This window comes from Austrofundulus limnaeus, unplaced genomic scaffold, assembly GCF_001266775.1.
Source record: "Austrofundulus limnaeus strain Quisiro unplaced genomic scaffold, Austrofundulus_limnaeus-1.0 Scaffold719, whole genome shotgun sequence".
Lineage (NCBI taxonomy): Eukaryota > Metazoa > Chordata > Actinopteri > Cyprinodontiformes > Rivulidae > Austrofundulus > Austrofundulus limnaeus.
In genome coordinates, this window is record NW_013953121.1 from 52812 (window position 1) to 61344 (window position 8533).

The 8533-nt window shown below is 43.1% G+C and overlaps 1 protein-coding gene across 1 annotated transcript in view; it reads right to left on the reverse strand.

Moving 5' to 3' along the window:
* The window catches only part of LOC106532121 (G protein-coupled receptor kinase 5), a 21511-nt gene that overhangs the window by 6337 nt on the left and 6641 nt on the right, over positions 1-8533 (reverse strand). Inside the window, exons 6-9 of the mRNA XM_014028128.1 lie at positions 6777-6967; positions 6656-6693; positions 6066-6155; positions 5149-5357 (exon numbers count right to left, since the gene is read on the reverse strand). Coding sequence (XP_013883582.1) covers positions 5149-5357; positions 6066-6155; positions 6656-6693; positions 6777-6967 — 528 coding nt within the window. The remainder of the gene's footprint in view (positions 1-5148; positions 5358-6065; positions 6156-6655; positions 6694-6776; positions 6968-8533) is intronic.

Sequence of the window (8533 nt, forward strand, 5' to 3'; positions counted from 1 at the left end):
GTGTAGGTTAGACACATCTACATTTTTCTCAAATTTCACACTGACTGGTGAGCTGTTTTTGTGCTATGGTTCACTAAATAGAAAGAAGCTGTTTGATAATATGACCCTGCTTTGCATGCAGGGGATGACATGTTAACAATATTAGAGATATCATAAAATAATAAAATGCATGTTAATTATACAACAGAGATAACATGTTAATATAAAAAACAGGGAACATGGTAATAACAGAGATAACGTTAATAACAACAACAACATATATAACATGTTAATATTGAAAGATATTTGATTAAATTGATTGATTGATTGATAATACTTTATTGATCCCAAGGGGAAATTACACTTCAGAACACCCGTTCACTAGACAAAACATAAACAAACATGGGCGAAAAGGTGCCCCCAAGTCTTGCAGCCATAGACCCTGCACAGGGCAGGGATCATAATCATGAAAGAATATCATGAGTAGGCGCTAACTTTAACAGCTGGAAATATATAATTGGGAAGCAGAGTTAAAAAATTGCTCTGATCCTATGTTTACATCAGAAACACAGAATCACAAAAACACTTGCGACAGAGCAGACTGGGACGGGGAGGGAACTTGGGTCAGGTAACACATGAGATGGGGGGGGGGTCTCTAATCAGTGGAGCCAGTGACATTGAAGGTATGTCTCCATGATAGAGCCCAACACCAGCACCCACCAGAGTCCAGAGTCAATGATATTATCTCCTTGCTCGGTTCACCAGAGTTCAAAGTTTCCTCCTTCTCGCCCTTGGATTCACAGGCCAGGTTCAACACGGGTGTTGGGGGTGGAAGGGAATCAAGCCCTTGTTGACATATCATCCATGGGGAGTTTAGACAGCATGGTCTTCGAGGCCAAGCAGCTGGGAACCGAATAGATAAACACCATTTTTTTAGACAAAGCAACCTTGATTTTTTCTGTTGCTTTTAATATCTTAACTGCATCTCTGAAATGACGAAAAAAGTTCCAATAAGCCGAATTCGGGGTCCTCCTTGCCTCTCACCGTCTGGAGCTTCACCCAGATATAATCCTACATGCCAGAGGCACGCTCCTGAGCTGCAATTCTCATCAGAATCACTTCCAGTTTGCGATTTACCTCCCCCGACAACTGAGTCTGTGTGCTCCCACTCCGGCAGAGTCCATCCACTGTGCCCGAGAGCTTCACAATGGCCTGGACCGCTGTCAGGATCGCTTTCACTTTTTGATAAATCAGGAATCCGCCTCCTCCAATCAGCAGGAATCCAGTTATCATAGATCCAAATATATACAAATCTTCCACGTCTTCAATGGAAAGTGGTGAGATGGACATCAGATTCCAGCTCTCCCAAGAACCACTGATGCGCCCCGCAGCAACCATTCCACTCGGACAGCTTCATTCCCCTCGATCTAATCTTGATGTGGAAAAAATAGTGTCAATTGCATTCAGAGACCAGTTGACTAAATCCATAATGGTAGGTAGCATGGTAAAAACCAGACCATTGTCCTTCACTTTGCTTCGTACAAGGGTCAGGACTCGCGGCTATAGAGAAGCGATTCTTGCTGGAGGCGTGGCCTCTGCTGAAGTGTGTGTGTGTGTGTGTGTGTGTCGCTGTGAAGGAGGCTAAACTTAGATGCTAACTGGAAATCGTGTGTGGTGTAAACAATCCTACTGAGAGGAGAAAAGTACAGAGCCGAACGAGACAGCTGTAAATGAGAGCTGCTGCTTTGTCAGACAAATTTATTTTAATTTGGAAGCCTTATCAACACGGACTGGCTTCAGTCACTTCCTCCACTGCCATAGCTAAACTAACTAGCAGACACTGCGCAGAAAATTGACGTCATTCAAAACTCCACCTTCTGTTTGCTGATTGGCCCAGGTAAAATAAACTACAAGCAGACACTGCGCAGAAAATTGACGTCGTTCAAAACTCCGCCTTCTGTTTGCTGATTGGCCCAGGTAAAATAAACTACAAGCAGACACTGCGCAGAAAATCGATGTTCTGTTCTCTGATTGGTTTGGCTAAAAATCTGCCAACGAAATCCTTATCTATGGGAGAAATCCCAGACGGAGCAGGGAAGGGAAACTAGAAGTGAGCGGAACTGCACAGGAAGGCAAGGGCCAGGCTAGATGGTAGGTAGAAAAAAGGCTTGAAAGAGCGGCAAAGCAGGGTAGGCGGGGCAGGTTCTGGAGAGAGCAAAATAGCGTCCAGCTCACCTGAAGGCTAAGTCGAAAGGAGCTTCATGCCAGGCAAACAGGTCCTAGGTGAGGGATCAGACAAAGTGCAGCCCAACGACCCCTCATGACAAGTCACAACAATGGACTTAGTGTTCCCTCGCCCAGATGCAGGACTCCACTCTGATACCAGGCCTGGAGGTGGGGCACATTGGCGAGTGCCTGGCGGGCACAGCCTGAAGAGGAGACATGTGTCCTCTTTTCCATGGTCTCACCACCTGTGGAAGGGGCCAGAGGGATCGGGTGCAATGTGTGTTGGACAGTGGTCGAAGACGAGGTCCGTCACGGTCTGATCCTTGGCTACAGAAGCTGGCTCTAGGGACGTGGAATGTCACCCGTCTGGTAGGGAAGGAGCCTGAGCTGGTGTGTGAGGTTGAGAGTTTTTATCTAGATATAGTTGAACTCACTTCCATTCACTGCTCTGGCTCTGGAACCAGTCTTCTTGAGGAGTTGGACACTTTTTCACTCTGGAGTTGCCCTTGCAGAAAGGCACCAAGCTGGAGTGGGAATACTTATTGCCCCCCATCTTGGACCTGGCAGACCCAAAAGTATAGCGAGGGTCTGCTGAGAATGTCTGGCAGGTTCCTGTCAGACTGAGCTTCAACTCCTACTCCAGGAGAGCTATGAACATATTCTAGGTGAGGTTGGGAATATTGAGTCCAAGTGGGACATGTTCCATGCCTCCACTGCTGCGGCGACTTACCGGACCTGTGGCCGTAAGGTTGTTGGTGCCTGTTGTAGCGGCAACCCTTGAACCCACTGGTGGACACTGGTGGTGGGGGATGCTGTCAGGCTGAAGAAGGGGGCCTATCAGGTGTCTTTTGGTTGTGGGACTCCAGAAGCAGCTGCTGGGTACCAGCAGTCTACGCAGATTGCGGCTCGGGTGGTCACTAAGGCAAAAACATGGGTGTGGGAGGAGTTTGGCGAGGCCATAGAAAAATAATTCTGTACGGCTTTGAGGCGATTCTGGTCCACCATGCGGCGTCTCGGGGGGGAAAGCGCTGCTGACCTCAGCCCGAGACATTGTGGGTTGGTGGTCAGAATACTTCGAGGACCTCCTCAATCCCACCAGGATATTTTCCAATGAGGAAGCAGAGCCTAGGGACCCTGAGTTGGGCTCTCCAGTCTCTGGTGCTGAGGTCACTGAGGTGGTTAAAAAGCTCCTCAGTGGCAAGGCACTGGGGATGGATGAGATTCGCCTGGAGTTCCTTAAGGCTGTGGATGTTGTGGGGTTGTGTTGGTTGACGAGACTCTACAATATTGCATGAATATCGGGGGCAGTTCCCCTGGATTGGCAGACTCGGGTGCTGTTCCCCTTATTAAAAAAGGGGGACCACAGAGTGTGTTCCAACTATAGGGGGATCACAGTACAGAGCCCCCCTCGTAAGGTTAATTCCGGCGGCCTTAAAAGTGGGGCCTGTCGGATAGTCAAATCTTAGATTCAGAAAGAGATGTGTGGTTTTCATCCTGGTTGTGGAACACTGGACTAGCTCTACACCATCAGCAGGGTGCTGGAGGGTGCATGGGAGTTCGCCCAACCDGTCTACATGTGTTTTGTGGACTTGGAGAAAGCGTTGGACTGTGTCCCCTGGGGAGTCCTGTGCAACCGCATTAGAGCTTGGTCCGCGTTACCGATAGCAAGTCGAGTTTGTTTCCAGTGAGAGTTGGACTCTGCCCAGGTTGCAATTTGTCACCAATTCTGTTCATAACTTTTATGGACAGAATTTCTAGGTGCAGCCAAGGTGTTGAAGGGATCCTTTTTGGTGATCTTAGGATTGCATCTCTGCTTTTTGCAGATGATGTGATCCTATTCATCAGCTCATGATCTCCAGCACTTTCTGGAGTGGTTAGCAGCTGAGTGTGAAGCGGCCGGGATGAGGACAACTACCTCCAAATCTGAGACAATGGTCTTGAGCTGGAAAAAGGTAGGGTGCCTTCTCCGGGTCAAAAAGGAGGTCCTGCCCCAAGTGGAGGAGTTTAAGTATCTTGGCGTCTTGTTCAAAAATGAGGAAAAAATTGAGCTGGAGATCGATAGGTGGATTGGTGCTGCGTCTGCAGTGATGTGGGTGCTGTACCAATCTGTTATGGTCAATAATTACAGACATGATAACAATAATAAAAATATAGGTAATATTTTAACTGTAACAACAGAGATGACATGAAATTACAAAAGAGATAATGTATTAATAATAATAACAGAGATAGCATGTAATAACAAATGAGACAACATATTAATATCCAGGAGAGCAGATGGAAGGGTTTAGCAAATCTTGTGGGTAAAAATAAAAACTAAAAGTACTTTAATCTTTTGTAGACTGTTTATCCATCATCTATCTATTTTCTGCTCCACCTGTTGTGGACTTGCAGGAGCAACATGTCTAAGACATCTTTATTCCCTGAGCTTCTCTAGATACTCACACTTCTTGACTTGAGGAGGCAAAGAATCATGATCTTATTGTGGTTTATAGCCCCGTGATCCCTGGGGCTCATGGGAGGAGACAGACAAAAAGCTTTGGAGAACCTTGATGAAGGAAGACTGGGAAACAGGTTGCCTAGCCTGGGCCAGGAAAACAAAGGCACCTCATGGAGCCAGGACTTTGGGGTAGCTCACTGGTGAGCACTTGATGACTGACTGAGCCTCAGTTCCAGGGGCCTGCTTATCTGGTAAATGTGTTAAAACTTAACCTTGGTGTGAACCTTTTGTTAAATGCATGAAGTTAATCATGCTCCATTCACCCAAACCTGCATGCTGTAGTGAGGCAGCCTAAAAGCAAACGGTGTTAAGAATCAAGCTGTGTAAATTTTAAACTGGTGTTATAGGTACAGAGACACATTATTTTTTTCCCCTCAGTTTTGGTACCAGGATAAGTGAATTCGTCTTTTTTAATGAAGCTACAGAAATGTAAAAGTTCAGACCTTCCTGCAGAGGTCTTTTGCGTCCACACTGAACTTCTGATTGTAGTCCTCCTCAACTTCTTGGATTCTTCTCTCCAGTTCTGAAGCTTGAGGATGCTCCCCTTTGGCCCTGAATGGAGAATGACCTGCAATCATCTCATAGATCAGGCAGCCCAGGCCCCACCAGTCCGCACTCATTCCGTATTTCTTTTGGCCGATCACTTCAGGGGCTGTAAACAAGATCAAACAAACTTAGTGTTGAGGAGCTGGATGTCTGTTTAGTTAAAACAGTGTCAGAAATAATTTCAGCTAAGCTGTTGTTGTTTCATTGTCTTTTATCTGCATTGACCGCTACAGCTGCTTGGGCTGAGAACCTAACTTCTTCTGACTTTAGAAAGCTGCACAACAAAAAATTCTAAAATACAATTCTGCCTGTGCCTCACTTCTCAGACAGTTGGAATTTACAGTTAGATTTACAAACCATCCTGCATTTCACCTCTTTATTACTATTTATGAGGACTTGAAGACATAAATCTGTGTAATGTCTGCATAATAACAAAATAAAATATGTTTTGTGCAGGAAAACAATGACTGAAAGGAAGCACTTACAACATAAACACAACTGGCCCCAAGATGGATCCTGTCGAAACTCCACATTTTACAGGAATTGTAAATGGAGACTGGTTAAAACAACCCCTAATTAAGGACAGTACCTTAAATCCTAAACAGGTCCTCGAAGGGTCAAAAGCTGCATTCCGGTTCAACAAGTTCAAAATTAGACAGAAATGGGTCATCTGAGTTTTAGTAAAGCAGACCCTGTGCTATGATGGGCCCTAAACCCTGAGTAAATATGTATTATATTTGTTAAAGAATAAATATGTAATCTGACTGCAGACTGACCTTAAAGTGGGATTGTGGATTTTGCATTGCATACGTACCCATGTAAAAAAAAGTGCCGACCCGACCTCGCACAAGTTTCCCCTCAGACAGCCTTACAGCCAAACCCAAGTCAGAGATGCGGATGTGTCCTTCATGAGACAAATATAGAGAAATTCAATTAACTGAGCTCATGTTTCAAATTCTTAGCTGTTATGACGCACATTTTGTTTTCTTCAACCCCTCCACCCCCACTCTGTCTGCTGTACTTCATTCTTAGATCTAACTTTTACAGAACCAGTTCCAAGTAAACAAAAACCTCCAGAGAAGAATAAAGAAATCGGTGTTAGGTAACACCTCACCTGCTTGCCACAAACTTTTCATTTCCTCAAACCGTTCACGTTTGCAAACTTCAAAATGATATATTCAGAACAGTTTCCTTCTGAAGAGCAGGAATGTGAGCGTGAGGAGTGATCGTAATTGGCTACAGGAGTGGTTGTTTGGCAGGACTCCCATTTATCATTTTAATCTAACTGCTTCAAAGCTAAAAATAACCAAGTGGCGGCTGCAGCAATGGCTGGAATGTAATACACACAAACAAATAGACTATTTTAAATTAGTCTGAAAATAAAGTCGTTTTGTTTGTACATACCATTGTCATCCAGGAGAATGTTTTCAGGTTTTAGATCTCTGAAAGATCAGACACATCGTATCAACCTCCACCTCAACCAGCAGCAGATCTTAAAACTAAATACACCTGAGACTTCACTCACCTGTAGACTATTGACTTCTGGTGGAGATGAATCAAACCGCAGCAAACTTCTGCAGCATAGAAACGCACTCTGTTTAAGTCTAACCCGCCCTTTTGCAGCTTGTGTATGTGGAACTTCAGATCTCCACCACTCATCATCGTCAGAACCATACAGAGTGAATGTTTGGTCTCATACGTATACACAAGATTTACCTAGACAAAAAAAAAAAATACAAGTGCAGGACTTGAGACAGGCAGAAAATAAAGCAGAGCAGAAAGTTAGCTTCAAACAAACATTTGTGTGAATATTAAATGAGCTGGAAGAGAGGGGAAACATTTTAAATGCCTGTAACATCAAATATTTGTACGGAGCCCATCCCGTGACATTGGAGAAAAAAAAATTATTCTGTGGTCATGACATTATTATTGCATTGCCACACATTTTTAAGTTGTGGGCACGTGATAATTAACACGTGGCCACGCAATAATTATTGCTGTCAGTTTCATGCAGACTGATTATTTACATGGACAAGTCTGAATTAGCCTAATTAATTTTTATTTCATTAGAATGAATGACATGTCAACACCTAAACATTAGGCATGAAGTAATTCTTAGTTTAATTTGTTGCAGCTATAAGTCACAGGTGACAACTGTAGTCGGAGTTATGCTGCATTCAGGAACATAGAAAAATATCTGTTTCATGACACACAACCTGGGTGTTCACTGTCATTTCATAAATAGCCTACTATGAAAGATGATCCGTTTATGTTGACATACACCAAATAGTAGTAGTAGTAGTAGTAGTAATAGTAGTAGTAGTAGTGGTAGTAGTAGTAGTAGTAGTAGTAGTAGTAGTAGTAGTAGTAGTAGTAGTAGTAATGATAATAATAATAATAGTAATGCATGTGCATATTTAAACAGTTAAAGACAAAGCAATGCAGACTGTAATCTGACTCCAATAATGTCAGTTTCTCACAACAAGGCTGCTCAAAATAAATAACTATATATTTTTATCCCATGTCACTGGACAGACTCCGTAATTTTGTAATAGATGTGAATACATTTTTGGAACGATAACACTGACAACATAATGCAACAGAAATTCCACACCACACTGAGATGAACATTTGTTGTGATGTTTGCATGTGAAGTACCAGGAAGTGATGCCAAAGGGGAATGTCTGCTTGTGAACAGTGCTTCACTACAATGGCAAACAAAACAGATAGAGAAAAATCTCATGTTTCTTTGGATATTTTCACTATTGGAGAGATTAAGAAGAGTCAGAGTTCAAATAACATTGTTTCCGTAAACAAAGACCAGAGAGTTACCTTCGATGTCACTTCCTGTTTCACTTCAGCTGAGCCAAGTTAAAAAGAAAATCTGCCAGTTATGTCAAAAAATGGGTAGAATTATGTGTATTATGTCAAGTTACTTAAATATAAAGATATTTTCTTTAACTTTTTTATTTGAAGGCCATGCATGTCACATGAAGTTTAAAAGTGAAGAACTCCAGTTTAGAAATGAGAAAGCTCATCAGACGGGAGGTGAAACATCAACTGCAGAACAGAAATCCAATTGTTTGGTGTTTTTAAAACCTTTTTTTACACTAATAGCAAGAACATGACTCCAAAAACACCAGCCAGACCCAAGAAAAGACTGTAAAAGGAAGCTGTAACAAGTAAAAACCAGCTTGAAGAGTTTTTTTGTAAGTAATTAAGATTATTATTAAGAGGGTTAAGTTGTCTTCTGTTTAGTTGAAACATGTCCTGTGTATGGAG